Source organism: Staurois parvus, unplaced genomic scaffold, assembly GCF_062004578.1.
Source record: "Staurois parvus isolate SC_StPar_1 unplaced genomic scaffold, SC_StPar_1.0 ptg001468l, whole genome shotgun sequence".
Lineage (NCBI taxonomy): Eukaryota > Metazoa > Chordata > Amphibia > Anura > Ranidae > Staurois > Staurois parvus.
In genome coordinates this window covers 300,061-315,000 of record NW_028319264.1, presented here as the reverse complement: position 1 = coordinate 315,000, position 14,940 = coordinate 300,061, and the positions used below count along the sequence as shown (strand labels likewise).

Below are 14,940 nucleotides of genomic sequence, written 5' to 3'. Positions count from 1 at the left end.
ACATGGGCGCCCCCCCTCTCTCTCTCGCACATGGGCGCCCCCCCTCTCTCTCTCGCACATGGGCGCCCCCCCTCTCTCTCTCTCTCTCTCGCACATGGGCGCCCCCCCTCTCTCTCTCTCTCTCTCTCTCGCACATGGGCGCCCTCTCTCTCTCTCTCGCACATGGGCGCCCTCTCTCTCTCTCGCACATGGGCGCCCTCTCTCTCTCTCGCACATGGGCGCCCTCTCTCTCTCTCGCACATGGGCGCCCTCTCTCTCTCTCGCACATGGGCGCCCTCTCTCTCTCTCGCACATGGGCGCCCTCTCTCTCTCTCGCACATGGGCGCCCTCTCTCTCTCTCGCACATGGGCGCCCCTCTCTCGCACATGGGCGCCCCTCTCTCGCACATGGGCGCCCTCTCTCTCTCTCGCACATGGGCGCCCTCTCTCTCTCTCGCACATGGGCGCCCTCTCTCTCTCTCGCACATGGGCGCCCCTCTCTCTCTCGCACATGGGCGCCCCTCTCTCTCTCTCTCGCACATGGGCGCCCCCCCTCTCTCTCTCGCACATGGGCGCCCCCCCTCTCTCTCTCGCACATGGGCGCCCCCCTCTCTCTCTCGCACATGGGCGCCCCCCCTCTCTCTCTCGCACATGGGCGCCCCCCCTCTCTCTCTCGCACATGGGCGCCCCCCCTCTCTCTCTCGCACATGGGCGCCCCCCCTCTCTCTCTCGCACATGGGCGCCCCCCCTCTCTCTCTCGCACATGGGCGCCCCCCCTCTCTCTCTCTCGCACATGGGCGCCCCCCCTCTCTCTCTCGCACATGGGCGCCCCCCTCTCTCTCTCGCACATGGGCGCCCCCCCTCTCTCTCTCGCACATGGGCGCCCCCCCTCTCTCTCTCGCACATGGGCGCCCCCCCTCTCTCTCTCTCGCACATGGGCGCCCCCCCTCTCTCTCTCGCACATGGGCGCCCCCCTCTCTCTCGCACATGGGTGCCCCCCCCTCTCTCTCGCACATGGGTGCCCCCCCCTCTCTCTCGCACATGGGCGCCCCCCCCTCTCTCTCGCACATGGGCGCCCCCCCTCTCTCTCTCGCACATGGGCGCCCCCCTCTCTCTCTCGCACATGGGCGCCCCCCCTCTCTCTCTCTCGCACATGGGCGCCCCCCCTCTCTCTCGCACATGGGCGCCCCCCTCTCTCTCTCGCACATGGGCGCCCCCCCTCTCTCTCGCACATGGGCGCCCCCCCTCTCTCTCTCGCACATGGGCGCCCCCCCTCTCTCTCTCGCACATGGGCGCCCCCCCTCTCTCTCTCGCACATGGGCGCCCCCCCTCTCTCTCTCGCACATGGGCGCCCCCCCTCTCTCTCTCGCACATGGGCGCCCCCCCTCTCTCTCTCGCACATGGGCGCCCCCCCTCTCTCTCTCGCACATGGGCGCCCCCCCTCTCTCTCTCGCACATGGGCGCCCCCCCTCTCTCTCTCGCACATGGGCGCCCCCCCTCTCTCTCTCTCTCTCTCGCACATGGGCGCCCCCCTCTCTCTCTCTCTCTCTCTCTCGCACATGGGCGCCCTCTCTCTCTCTCTCGCACATGGGCGCCCTCTCTCTCTCTCGCACATGGGCGCCCTCTCTCTCTCTCGCACATGGGCGCCCTCTCTCTCTCTCGCACATGGGCGCCCTCTCTCTCTCTCGCACATGGGCGCCCTCTCTCTCTCTCGCACATGGGCGCCCTCTCTCTCTCTCGCACATGGGCGCCCTCTCTCTCTCTCGCACATGGGCGCCCCTCTCTCGCACATGGGCGCCCCTCTCTCGCACATGGGCGCCCTCTCTCTCTCTCGCACATGGGCGCCCTCTCTCTCTCTCGCACATGGGCGCCCTCTCTCTCTCTCGCACATGGGCGCCCCTCTCTCTCTCGCACATGGGCGCCCCTCTCTCTCTCTCTCGCACATAGGCGCCCCTCTCTCTCGCACATAGCCCCCCCCCTCTCTCGCACATAGCCCCCCCCTCTCTCGCACATAGCCCCCCCCCTCTCTCGCACATAGCCCCCCCCCTCTCTCTCTCACAAACACACACACCCTCTATCAAATATGCTCTCACTCATGTGCATGTGATCTAACCACATCACTAAATATCATCTCCTCCCCAAGCACACTCTAAAATAAAAAGCCAGTTACCTTGCTAGAAAACACTGTATAAAACGCTCATATTTAGCATTTTTCTGCTGGCATTTAGGAGCGTTAGCGTTCTTAAGCATTTTTACTAAACATTAGGGGGAAAAATGCTGTGAGTCAGCGTTTAGGAGTGTTTAGTTTTTTTTCTGCCAAAAAAATGCTCAGAAGACGCTAACCAGAAGAGGTTTCTTTTTTTGCCTCTAAACGCTCAGCTTAAAAAACTCCTCTGGACTATTTAATGTGCATGTTAGTACAGCGATCTCCCCCACTGTGCTATTGTGCTTTGCCAGAACACTTCTAATCGGGAGCCAATTGGCAGTCCTTTTTTAGTCATGCCCCTTCGACAGAAGCTGGTGGAACCAGCTGCCCTACACATGTGCCAAATGTCAGCTGGTTTCTATTGGTACGGCTGATTCCGCCTGGCATTCGGCCCGTTTCTACTAGGCTTAAGTGTGTAGGAAGTGCCTGAAAAAGACTACAGAAGATCAGCAGCATCGAGATGCAAAAATTGTGTGATACGTGAAAACGGTACAGAGTGTTCTAGCACACGAAATGTCATCAGTTTAGGGTTTAGATTTAACAACCCTTCTGCTTTCAATGCAGGGCTACCACACTTTCCAATGCAGTCTCATCACTTGCGAGTACCGGCCTCTCCCTCACCAGAGTGGATGAAAGAGAAAAGCAAGCAGCACTGGAGGAAGAACAGGCTCGATTAAAAGCTTTAAAGGTAATTTCTAAACCACACAATTACATTCCTATTCATAACCATATACCCGTGAAATTACAGCAATTTTTTTTCTTTTCAGTAAAAGTAATCCGTTTTTGTGTGTTTCATCACTTAACTGCTTATTGGGGATTTTTCAGATGTCTCTTTCTTTCAAGGAACAGCGTCTCAAGGAGCTTGCCAAAAAGCCTCACAACGCCTCCACGACCGCCTCCTCCCCCGTGTCATCCTCAGCAGGCAGTATAAATACAACTGCCGCCATTGACCTGTTTTCAACTCCAGGTTCATTAAACAGGTATGGGTTCTAATTAAGTGTTCTTGCATGGCAGACCACTTACTGTTATCTCACATATATTATTATAGCCACATTTATCACCTTAACTCCTCCCACAGTTTTTACACTACATAGACAGAAACAATTGAGTACTGTCAGTGATACTTTTTTTATTTGCACTAACATACAATTTTGAGGACAAGCTTTCGGGGTATGTCCCCTTCTTCAAAGTCCAAGCAGTACTGAGTACTGCTTGGACTTTGAAGAAGGGGACATACCTTGAAAGCTTGTCCTCAAATTTGTATGTTAGTGCAAATAAAAAAAGTATCACGGCCAGTACTCAATTGTTTCTGTCACAAATGCACTAACACGGCTACAATCATCTCTACACTACATAGACAGTAATATATGGAAACGTGCGGATTGTTCCCGATTGGTGTGCTATTACTTTGTGGAACATTTCGCCGAATGGTTCAGGAAATATCGACGGTTTTGTGGTGAAATTGGTCCCATAGGAATGAATGGCGGAATGTTCAAAACTAGAGTGTGAGCTGACAAAAGCTAGAGTGTGAGATGAAAAATCAGGACATGATTTGTAAACTGCCATCACTCCCTCATTTTCAAGCCCACCTACACAAATCTTATATCAAAACGTTCAGCTATCCCTGCTGTCACTAAAAATGTCCACGGCTAAGCCACAGTCCTGATAGTTTTCACAATATGACCATTTGTTTGCAACTCACGCCGCCCATTGACATTCATTGAAACTCCACTCTAGCCACCTCAAATATGAAGGGCAATTTCTAAACTGCGACTGTGCCTTCATTTTTTAATATTTCAGAGACATACTATGCATCAAAATGTAGGTCTGGGTCTTGTGATTCTCACAATATAAAGCTCTTCATGATTTATCATTTTTAAACTACAACGGTTTGAAGATGGCAACCACCAGTGAAGTGAGCAAGTTGGAGCAGTTTGTTTTTAACCGCTCTTCTCTGCTCTTGCTGTAGAGTGAGTTGCCATAGGAACCCAGGTGTGTGAGCAGGCAGCCGAGTGACAAAAGCTAGAGTGTGAGCTGAAAAATAAAAGTTGAAATGCATTTCTCACTCTATCAAGCTTGCCATGTGCACTTTTTAAATTTGATCAATCAATTGGTTAGTGTAATGTTCACTATCTTTACTCAACCGAAACGGATATCGTATGTACTCTCCAGTGCCTCAGGATATGCACAGCCAAAAGTAGGAGCCTTGCTTTTGAGGCATCAACAGCAAGGCTCCTGCTTTCCATTCATCACACATCTGCACCAGAGGTTGGTCATCAGCTCTGAGGAAAGGGATTCGTCCCCGAAACGCGTCAACAATTTGACCGCACTGACAGTGAGAACACCTTGCCTGCCGTTGTGGCCATTGTCATTTTTCTATGCTTTTTAGATACATGCTTTGTCTGTGAGTATGTTTTTATTATTCTTTCACTCCTACAATAAACCTTGGATAATGCACTAGGTGTGTGCGCCACCTGTTTTCTCACTATCTTTACTCACTCCAAACACTCCACAGTTACTCTGCCCACTCCATAAAGTTACTCTGCCCAGTCCAACCTTTTCACAGTTACTCCAGCCACTCCAACCACACAAGTTACTCCGCCCACTCCACCCAGTTACTCCGCCCACTCCAGTTGTAGACTACTGGTCGAGGCAAGAACACTTCACATTTCCCCAGAAATTGTAGCTTTTCTAGTTCATACTTGTACAAAAGAGTCAAAATATAGTAAACGCCACCAAAGTTGCTTTTTTTTGACATACCACAGCCAAATCTGTACTTGCTGGTATTTTTCTCTCATGGATGTAAATTATAAAGCATACGGCTTATGAACACCACTAGCCCCACAGTTTCACACTTTTCGTTTCTTTGGGCATAGTTGTGCTTCTTGGTTGGGTAAGAGCAACCTTTTTCAACCAGGGTGACCAGGCACCCTTTGGTGTCTTGAGGATCCTTCAGGGGTGCCTTGGCAAAATGTCCAAAAAATTGCATAAAAACTTTTATACAAGCCATCGGGTGCAAAAAACCTGCCTTTTAGTTACACAAAGCCACCAGTTTTCACTATGCTCCATTACAGCCCTCTAGCCGCCAGCATCCTGATAACCAATGACATCATCGGTTGATAAGGAGGATGTTGGCTGCCTGCACAGCATCCTAGTTTGACCCTCCCCTGCCCTTCTCCATCAGTGCTGGGGTCACATTAGCTCAGTGATGGAGAAAAACTGAGGGAGTGGAGAAACATTGGTATACTAGTCAGTACCAGTGTGCAAAAGTGTATTTGCTTTGGAAGAATGAATCACCTCTAATGTTGGGTGTCCTACATGTGTGGATGTTGCTGTGTTATATAAAACTGTTAGAATCGTTTTTCACATTTTAGAATGGGGTGCCTCGGGACTATCCATAATTTTAGAGGGTGCCTTGACTGAGAAAAGGTTGAGAAACACTGGGTTAGAGCAATAAGAAAGTATGACTACCCTATAACTCTGTCATTTGAAAACGAAAGTAGATCGCCAAAGCAAGCAACAAATAAAATGGACTTTTAACCAGTATGCAATCTCCTCTCCATTACAGTGAGTGCAGGTAGTCCTCATGTGTTAAGGAGATCTTTGAAGAGGGCAGGTTCACTTTAACCTCCCTGGCGGTATTCCGGAGTGTCGCTCGGGGTAAAGTTTCAGCACCACAAGCGGTAACCCAGAGCTATACTCGGGAATACCCTGCAGCATTGCTCTGGGATCTCTTCTGCACTTACCTCGTCCTTCGCTCCCGCGATGTCCCTCCTGCAGTGTCCCCGGCAATGTCCTCCGGCCGATGCCGGCATCTGTCTTCTGGGTTCCGTTCCCTGCGACGTCGGGATGTACGGGGAAACAGAACGGCGGGAAATTTAAAAATGTCAAAAAGTGACATTCACTAAATACACTAAAATCACATAGTATAACATTCCTGTATCAAACCATTTCACATACATTTTGTCCCGAGTGCTTTGTCCTGCGCCCTGCCTGCATTTTTACTGTTCTTTCTGCCTGGAAACTGAGAAACGTCCATGGCGTCCAAAAAGCGCCCCTTTAGGTCAAAAGCGGTTTTAGACCGGCTAGAGAACAGCGATAGTAAATCAGAACCACTTGCAGAATTGAGTGATAATGATTTGTGGGGGAAATTCCTCATCAGACACTGAAAACGATTTTGTGACTTTGCTCAGTGATGTGAGAACTTGGCGCTATATTTCAAATTTCAGTGTTTTTGGTTTGATTATATTATTGAATTAAATGTATTATTATTATATTATTATTTTTTATGATTATTAAATTATAATTTATTTCGTGTTTCAAATTTTAACATACCTGGGATGTTTACTAGACTCTTGTTCGGACAGATTTCAGTGAGTTATTCCTAAAAATTACAGGCCTACAATAAAAAGACATATTTTCATGCAAAAAAATGTACCGCTTTGAGCACAGAAATACCGACATAATCAGACCACTAGGGAGGCTACCTAAGATCACACACAGCAGAGGGCGCCATCTAAGTGCAGCATTAATACATTAAGGCGTCTTGCACACAGGAGTAAAAACTGAATTTTTTTTTTTTTTTACTGATCTAGACATAGATGCATTGTTGTCTTTGGAACCATAGAGCTAAATTAAGGGTTCCCCTTAACTTTATTGAAATGCCACATTTAATTCTATGTGCCACAGCTCAGCTGCAATATTTGAAAACCCATAGATAAAGAGATACTGTACATTAAAATGCAGACATGCTGCAGATTTCTACACAGCAATATTCTACATTTACCGCCTGTATTCTAATGGGTGCAGAACATATAGAAAACAATGGTTTTCTATGTGACTTTGCAACGACTTTGAGATTATTATTATTATACAGGATTTATATAGTGCCAACAGTTTGCTCAGCGCTGTACAAAATGAAGATAGACATTAAAGTTACAATACAATTTGGTACAAGAGGAAACAGGTGTTTCTAGTGCAGAAAATGTGAGCAAGTCCCAATTAATTTATGGAAAGGGAAAACACTGCAAGTAAACTTTTAAAATAAAGAGTTTTTCTCAAAGACAGACCAGCCACAGACCAGAGTCATAAAAGAAGTGCAACAAGAGTCCCCACTTGTAGAACCTGTTCAAAAAGGGGACCCCAGATGGTGACACTAAGACACGTTTAAGAATCTTGGAGTGCCCACCCCGAGTTGCGATTGGAAGGTGTACGACCCTGACCTTATCTTGGCAGTTGATGACCGCTACCTGATGTAACAGGATAAATCTTACATGCGTATTTTTGACGCACTTCTGGTGAATGCGCAGTTTTTAACCCCAGATTCACCGTGTGGTACTCTGGAACTTTACCCCACGCACCCATTAGGATCTATTGGATCCCCACGTTGGGCCTTTATTTATTTTGGGACTTTTTATTCACTCAATTTCACCTCAGTGTGATCTGATATTTGCACTTGATTTTATGCTATAATATGATATTTATGTTATTTTAGTGCTGCACCATATATATATATATACTTTTAAAATACTTGCTTCTTCGACATTTTTACCTAAGATTTTTTTTTAACTAGTGTCAGGGTCTCTCTAACCATCTTTGGAGAGATTTGTATGTTTTTCACACATTATTAGCAGACTGTTCTCTGCCTTGTGAAAAAGGCTATTAAACTCCTTTTTGTGGGTATTTTAATATTTTCGATTTGGTGATCCATCTCTGAGAATGTCTTTTTTTTTTTTTTTTTTTTTTTCTTTTTCTTTCTTGCAGACTGTAGGAGAATGTGTGGCACGGGTGAAGTATTTGTGTGGGCTGTGTCTAATTGCTCAGACATAACATAACACTTCTTGTACTTTTCTCTCCTCAGCACTTCCAAGCTGCCAAATGACTTGCTTGACATGCAGCCAAGTTTCCAGCCAGCTGTGCATCCGCTGAGCGCCGTGCCACAAGTAGCGAATACATGGGGAGGTAAGAAGCGTATCTATATTTTTTACTGCCGGCAGGATTTTTCCTAAGTCGGGAACATGCTGTATTATTCACTGGAGTGTTGCGTGGCTTCAGGCAGAGGGATGGTGCTTAGCACTGTAAATCCTGCTCAATTTTCCAGAATGAGATATGAAAGGATGTTTGTAAACACGACTGTTGGTGTGACTGTAAAAAGAACAGTAAATTTATGATGGTAAAGCATGTAAACAGAGGAATAGTCTTTTACTGGCTGTTTATTGCTATTCCTGAGAATTAGGGCTCATGTACACTGCAGCTGATAAACTCACGTTCAGGAACTGTTCAGCGTTTTTTTCAGCAGCCCCTGAACTCTCCCTAATGTTTTCCTGTGTGTCCATTTACACATCTTCATTTACAGTCGTTTACAGGCATTTGCGTTTACAGTTGTTTTTTTTTAACGTAGAAAACTTGCATTCAGGAGTCGATTTTATCAGCGTTTCAAATGCAAACACTTGTAAACGAGGTAAAACGCTTTTATAAGCGTTTGTGTTTGAAAAAATTTTTTAACTCTTCCAGTTCCCAATGCTGTCCAGAGCCTTTTTTCATCCTGAAAAATGCATGCAAAGCGTTTTCAAGGTACTCAGATGGACAAAACACTGAACACAGGATGTTCCTACCAAGCTTGTCACACATTGTAATGACCAATTCACACCTCAGACCTCTCCCACCCTTGGAAACAAAAGATATGTTAATGACCATTCACACCTCAAATTCCTCATGAAAACCTCCTGCCAGGTGGCCTTAATGTCTCCCTCCACCAGACACCTTTCCCACCCTTGGAAACAAAAGAAATGTTAATGAGCAACTTACACCTAGCTAATCTCAACACATACTGTTGTCTCTGCTTCTACTCTCTGTATTTCTCTGGAACAGTCTGAAATAGTTAATAATTTACCACTTTTCAGTGCATTCTGGGCATTTGAGAGGTTTTCCTGTGCTTATCTTTAAAAAACGCTTCTAAACGCAAACGTGTTATGCAAACGTGGCTAAACAGACTTTTTTAACCTACGTTTTCCAGCAGCCATTTTCCATCGTTCAGAAGTGTTCCGTGTACATGGGGCCTTAGACTCACAAGGCTATGGTAAAAATCCACTCTGCTATGAGATATATGTAGTCAGTGCTAGAAGAGTCGATATTTTTTATGTTTATAATTTTAGGTCTTCTGGCATTGGCCACGTCTTACATTATAGATTATATCAAGGTTTTCCAAGAATTCATATCGGAATAAGAACATTTTGTAAGTGGGACTTTCACGGTGTCTTGGGCAACATTCACATAAGAGTTTGTATGCGTCCGCTGACAAGAGTCAGTAGGTTTTTGTTGGCTGCTTGCACTGTGTGTGTGAGTAGCTGCAAATGTTAGCGGTGGCTGTCAGATTTGTAGTCTATATAAATCAATGGCAGGCACTGCTCGTATTCACATGAAACCACTCATCTGAGCGTTTACATGCAAATGCCAGTGTGCGTCCACAGTGGGCTTTTCTGCAGTTATGGCCGCAGGTAAGCGGCTAGTTTGTATGTGGCCATATCAGAGACTATTGCTACGTCCAGAGGTACCACCTCTGAACGCCGCAAAGTATTTGCTCGTGGACTCCCGCATGAATGTAGCTTATATAAGTACATTCGCAGACTGACTTGCTCATACTTTAACAAAAAAAAGCTCAGTTTAGTTTTTGCAAAAATAAATTACTACATATTTCCCACTAAAATAGGGCCTTCACATGTGCACATACATGCAAACCATCACTGGGATATATGTATTGCGTTACATACTTCATACTTTTTTGTTTATATCAAACACATCAGTATGTGTAAATATTCAAAAGCCCTTGGCATTTTCTCGAACAACGTCCACTTTTTTTTTTTTTTAGAGGAACACTGTTCTGTAGTATCATAATAGAGAAGTTATCTTTACATAAGATATTATTAAAAATAAAAATAATACCCGCTTTTAGTTAAACCGTACCAAAAAGATGCTGCAACAAACAAATTCCGAATGCCAGACCAATTTAAACATATACAGAAAAGGTGCACACGCCTCTGAAAATGCTTTTACGAATACATTTCTGACTACAAATATACGTGTACGATATCCTTATTCTGCAAAAATAATCCATACAAATCCACTACTTAAATGCCCTGTAGTCTATTTTTCATGAAATCTTTTTTTTCTTTCTCCTTGTAATACTCTCCATTCTCAAACCTCCCCTTTTCCCTCCCCCTTTCGATTGTTTGGAACAATCAGTACACATTAGTTGCTCTCGTGCACAGCTACAGTGGGGCAAGAAAGTATTTAGTCAGCCACCAATTGTGCACGTTCTCCCACTTAAAAAGATGAGAGAAGCCTGTAATTGGCATCATAGGTAGACCTCAACTATGAGAGACAAAATGAGAAAAAAAATCCAGACAATCACATTGGCTGATTTGGAAAGAATTTATTTGCAAATTATGGTGGAAAATAAGTATTTGGTCACCTACAAACAAGCAAGATTTCTGGCTCTCGCAGACCTGTACCTTCTTCTTTAAGAGGCTCCTCTGTCCTGCACTCATTACCTGTATCAATGGCACCTGTTTGAACTTATCAGTATAAAAGACACCTGTCCACAACCGCAAACAGTCACACTCCAAACTCCACTATGGTGAAGACTAAAGAGCTGTCGAAGGACACCAGAAACAAAATTGTAGACCTGCACCAGGCTGGGAAGACTGAATCTGCAATAGGCAAGCAGCTTGGTGTGAACAAATCAACTGTGGGAGCAATAATTAGAAAATGGAAGACATACAAGACCACTGATAATCTCCCTCGATCTGGGGCTCCACGCAAGATCTCACCCGGTGGGGTCAAAATGATCACAAGAACGGTGAGCAAAAATCCCAGGACCACACGGGGGGACCTAGGGAATGACCTGCAGAGAGCTGGGACCAACGTAACAAAGGCTACCATCAGTAACACACTACGCCGCCAGGGACTCAGATCCTGCAGTGCCAGACGTGTCCACCTGCTTAAGCCAGTACATATCCGGGCCCGTCTGATGTTTTCTAGAGAGCATTTGGATGATCCAGAAGAGGATTGGGAGAATGTCATATGGTCAGATGAAACCAAAATAGAACTGTTTGGTAGAAACACAACTCGTCGTGTTTGGAGGAGAGAGAATGCTGAGTTGCATCCAAAGAACACCATACCTACTGTGAAGCATGGGAGTGGCAGCATCATGCTTTGGGGCTGTTTCTCTGCAAAGGGACCAGGACGACTGATCCATGTACAGGACAGAATGAATGGGGCCATGTATCGTGAGATTTTGAGTGCAAACCTCCTTCCATCAGCAAGGGCATTGACGATGAAACGTGGCTGGGTCTTCCAACATGACAATGATCCCAAACATACCACCCGGGCAACAAAGGAGTGGCTTCATAAGAAGCATTTCAAGGTCCTGGAGTGGCTTAGCCAGTCTCCAGATCTCAACCCCATAGAAAACCTTTGGAGGGAGTTGAAAGTCCGTGTTGCCCAGTGACAGCCCCAAAACATCACTGCTCTAGAGGAGATCTACATGGAGGATGGGCCAACATACCAGCAACAGTGTGTGCCAACCTTGTGAAGACTTACAGGAAACGTTTGTTATATATCCTTTGTTGGCAATGACAGAGGTCAAAGTATTGAGATGAACTTTTCATATTGACCAAATACTTATTTTCCACCATAATTTGCAAATAAATTCTTTCCAAATCAGCCAATGTGATTGTCTGGATTTTTTTTCTCATTTGGTCTCTCATAGTTGAGGTCTACCTATGATGCCAATTACAGGCCTCTCTCACCTTATTAAGTGGGAGAACTTGCACAATTGGTGGCTGACTAAATACTTTTTTTTTCCCCACTGTATATGCACACTACAAATTTCATACTACATAGTCCATCTTGGGAGCAAGCAAGGGAGAGGGCTACATCCTTACTTATTGTGGGATCATTGACAATGAATGTAGCAACCCTCTTACAGGAAGTTCGATAATAGCGCAAAAAATAAATTAATAAAAACATTTGGAAGAGACTGAGAGCCCTTCACGCTGACTGGGCTTTTTTCTGTGGAGCCGCATATTTGTGTTACCGGTCTTTGTGCTGGGAGCGGCATGCCCAGGGTCCTATGGTAAAGATTGGGTCATGGAGCTCCCGATTCCAGGTCACCTGATCGCTGTGATAGTCTTTAATGGGCTATCACAGTGACCAGTCACACTGAAGCCTGCCCTGTGTTTTCTCTCCCTGAATGAAGGAGGGAGATACATTGTGTCTCTCCCTCTGTCCTTTCATAAAGAGAAAAACAAGTGTGTGTTACAAAAAAAAAAAAATATTTAAAAAATTCCTAGATCAAGGTTTGAGCTAGGTTACAGCCAGGATTAGTGCTTGGGTCAAGGTCAGAGTCAGTATTTTTTTTTTTTTAATTTTTAAAATGGTGTCCGTGTCAATTAGGCAGGATAAAAACGCAAAATGCACACTGTTTCTGGGCCTTACTATGGGTACAGACAACAACCAACATACACATACGTGGTATTAATGCAGTAGTCAGGAGCAGGAGAATTTTTGAGTTGTTCTTTGGCGGTAGGTTATGTTAGTAGCAAGAAATATACAGCTAATTTAATATAAATATATATAGTTTATTTTTACTATTTTGGGCCAGTTTTCCTTTGATGATAAAAAAAATCAGGAGAGATCCATTACCATTCACCACCAATTGAAAGCCCAATTTGTCCTGAAAAAAAAAGTTATAATCCACCTACCAATCCAAGTAGTTGTGATGATATGTACAGTTTTACTAAAATATGTCAAAGTTGCAAAATTGTGCTTAAGCATTTAGATTTGTTTTACCCTTAGGCGCAAAGGGGTTAAAATTTTAATTTTTGAGTTTAGAATCCAAACTTCAATAACATTACCTAAATTTTAGTGTCCTTTTAATACTTAAGATCGCAGTTTACACACATTGAAGATACAGTTAAAGCCATATATATTTGGACACAGGCACAATTTTAGATTTTTTCAGGTATTTACCAAAACATATTCAAGCTATAGTTATATAATGGATATGGGCTGAAAGTGCACACTCTCAGGTTTAATTTGAGGGTATGTACATCCAAATCGGAGGAAGGGTTTAGGAATTACAGCTCTTAAGAGTAGCCACCCCCCCTTCCTTTTCAAGGGACCAAAGGTAATTGAACAATTGAATAAAAAGCTGTTTCATGGCCAGGTGTGGGCTACACCTTCGTTATTTCTTCATCAGTTAAGCAGGTAAAAGGTTTGGAGTTGATTCTAAGTGTGGTATTTCCATTTGGAATCTATTGCTGTGAACCTACATCATGCGTTCAAAGGAGCTGTCCATGCAAGTGAAACAGGCCATTGTAAGGGTTCAAAAATTAAATCCATCAGAGAGATAGCAGCAACATTAGGAGTGGCCAAATCAATAGTTTGGTACATTCTGAGGAAAGAAGAATGCACTGGGGAGCTCAGCAACATAAAAAGGCATGGACATCCAATAATACAACAGTGGTGGATGATCGCAGGATCCTCTCTATGGTAAAGAAAAACCCATTCACAACATCCAGACAAGTGAAGGACACTCTCCAGGAGGTGGGCGTATAATTGTCAAACTCTACAATCAAGAGAAGACTTTACGAGAGCAAATACAGAGGGTTCACCACAAGGTGCAAACCATTCATGAGCCTGAAGAATAGAAAAGCCAGATTAGACTTTGCCAAATAACATCTAAAAAAGCCAGAGCAGTTCTGGAAAAGCATTCTTTGGGCGGATGAAACTAAGATTAATCTCTACCAGAATGACGTGAAGAAAAAAAATGTGGAGAAGGCTTGGAATAGCTCATAATCCAACACACACAACGTCATCTGTAAAACATGATGGAGGCAGTGTGATGGCATGGGCATGCATGGCTTTCAGTGGCACTGGGTCATTGGTGTTTATTGATGAAGTGACAGAAGACAGAAGCAGCCGGATGAATTCTGCAGTGTTTACAGATATACTGTCAGCCCAGATTCAGCCAAATGCAGCAAAGTTGATTGGACGGCCCTTCACAGTACAGATGGACAATGATCCAAAACACACTGCAAAAGCAACCCAGGAGCTTTTGAAGTAAAAGTGGAATATTCTGCAATGGTCGAGTCAGTCACCTGATCTCAACTCAACTGAGCATGCATTTCACTTGCTGAAGGCAATACTAAAGGCAGAAAGACCCACAAAGAACAACTGAAGACAGCTGCAGATAGAGCCTGGCAAAGCATCAGGAGGAAACCCAGTCTTTGGTAATGTCCATGGATTCCAGACTTCAGGCAGTCATTGCCAGTAAAGGATTCTCAACAAAATATTATAAGTGAACATTTTATGTATGATTATATTAATTTGTCCAATTACTTTTGGTCCCTTGATTAAGGGGGGGACGGCTACTCTTAAGAGCTGTAACTCCTAAACCCTTCCTCCAATTTGGATGTACATGCCCTCAAATTACACCTGAGAGTGTCCAGAATATAACTATAGCTTGAATATGTTTTGGTAAATACCTGAAAAAATCTAAAATTGTGCCTGTGTCCAAATATATATGGTCCCAACTGTATGTAGGTAGAGCAATGCAGCAGCCTCAAGCTGCCTCCATGCATTGTGAACCCAACTCACTAAGCTGTTCCACAGCAGGGTCCAAAGCACATAAGAGGTTTATCGCTGTCTTCTCTCTTGCTCTTTTGAATCTCTGTTTTGCTTTATTGTAGCCGT

At 44.7% G+C, this 14,940-nt stretch overlaps 1 protein-coding gene across 12 annotated transcripts in view; it reads left to right on the top strand.

Moving 5' to 3' along the window:
* PICALM (phosphatidylinositol binding clathrin assembly protein) overlaps nucleotides 1-14,940 on the top strand; it is a 198,037-nt gene that overhangs the window by 120,014 nt on the left and 63,083 nt on the right. For 7 of the 12 annotated variants that reach the window (XM_089662411.1, XM_089662413.1, XM_089662410.1 and 4 more), the window contains exons 10-12: nucleotides 2,749-2,872; nucleotides 3,010-3,164; nucleotides 8,045-8,145. In XM_089662411.1, the coding sequence (XP_089518537.1) occupies nucleotides 2,749-2,872; nucleotides 3,010-3,164; nucleotides 8,045-8,145 (380 nt within the window). The remainder of the gene's footprint in view (nucleotides 1-2,748; nucleotides 2,873-3,009; nucleotides 3,165-8,044; nucleotides 8,146-14,940) is intronic. The other 5 variants (XM_089662414.1, XM_089662412.1, XM_089662415.1 and 2 more) reach the window with 2 other exon arrangements.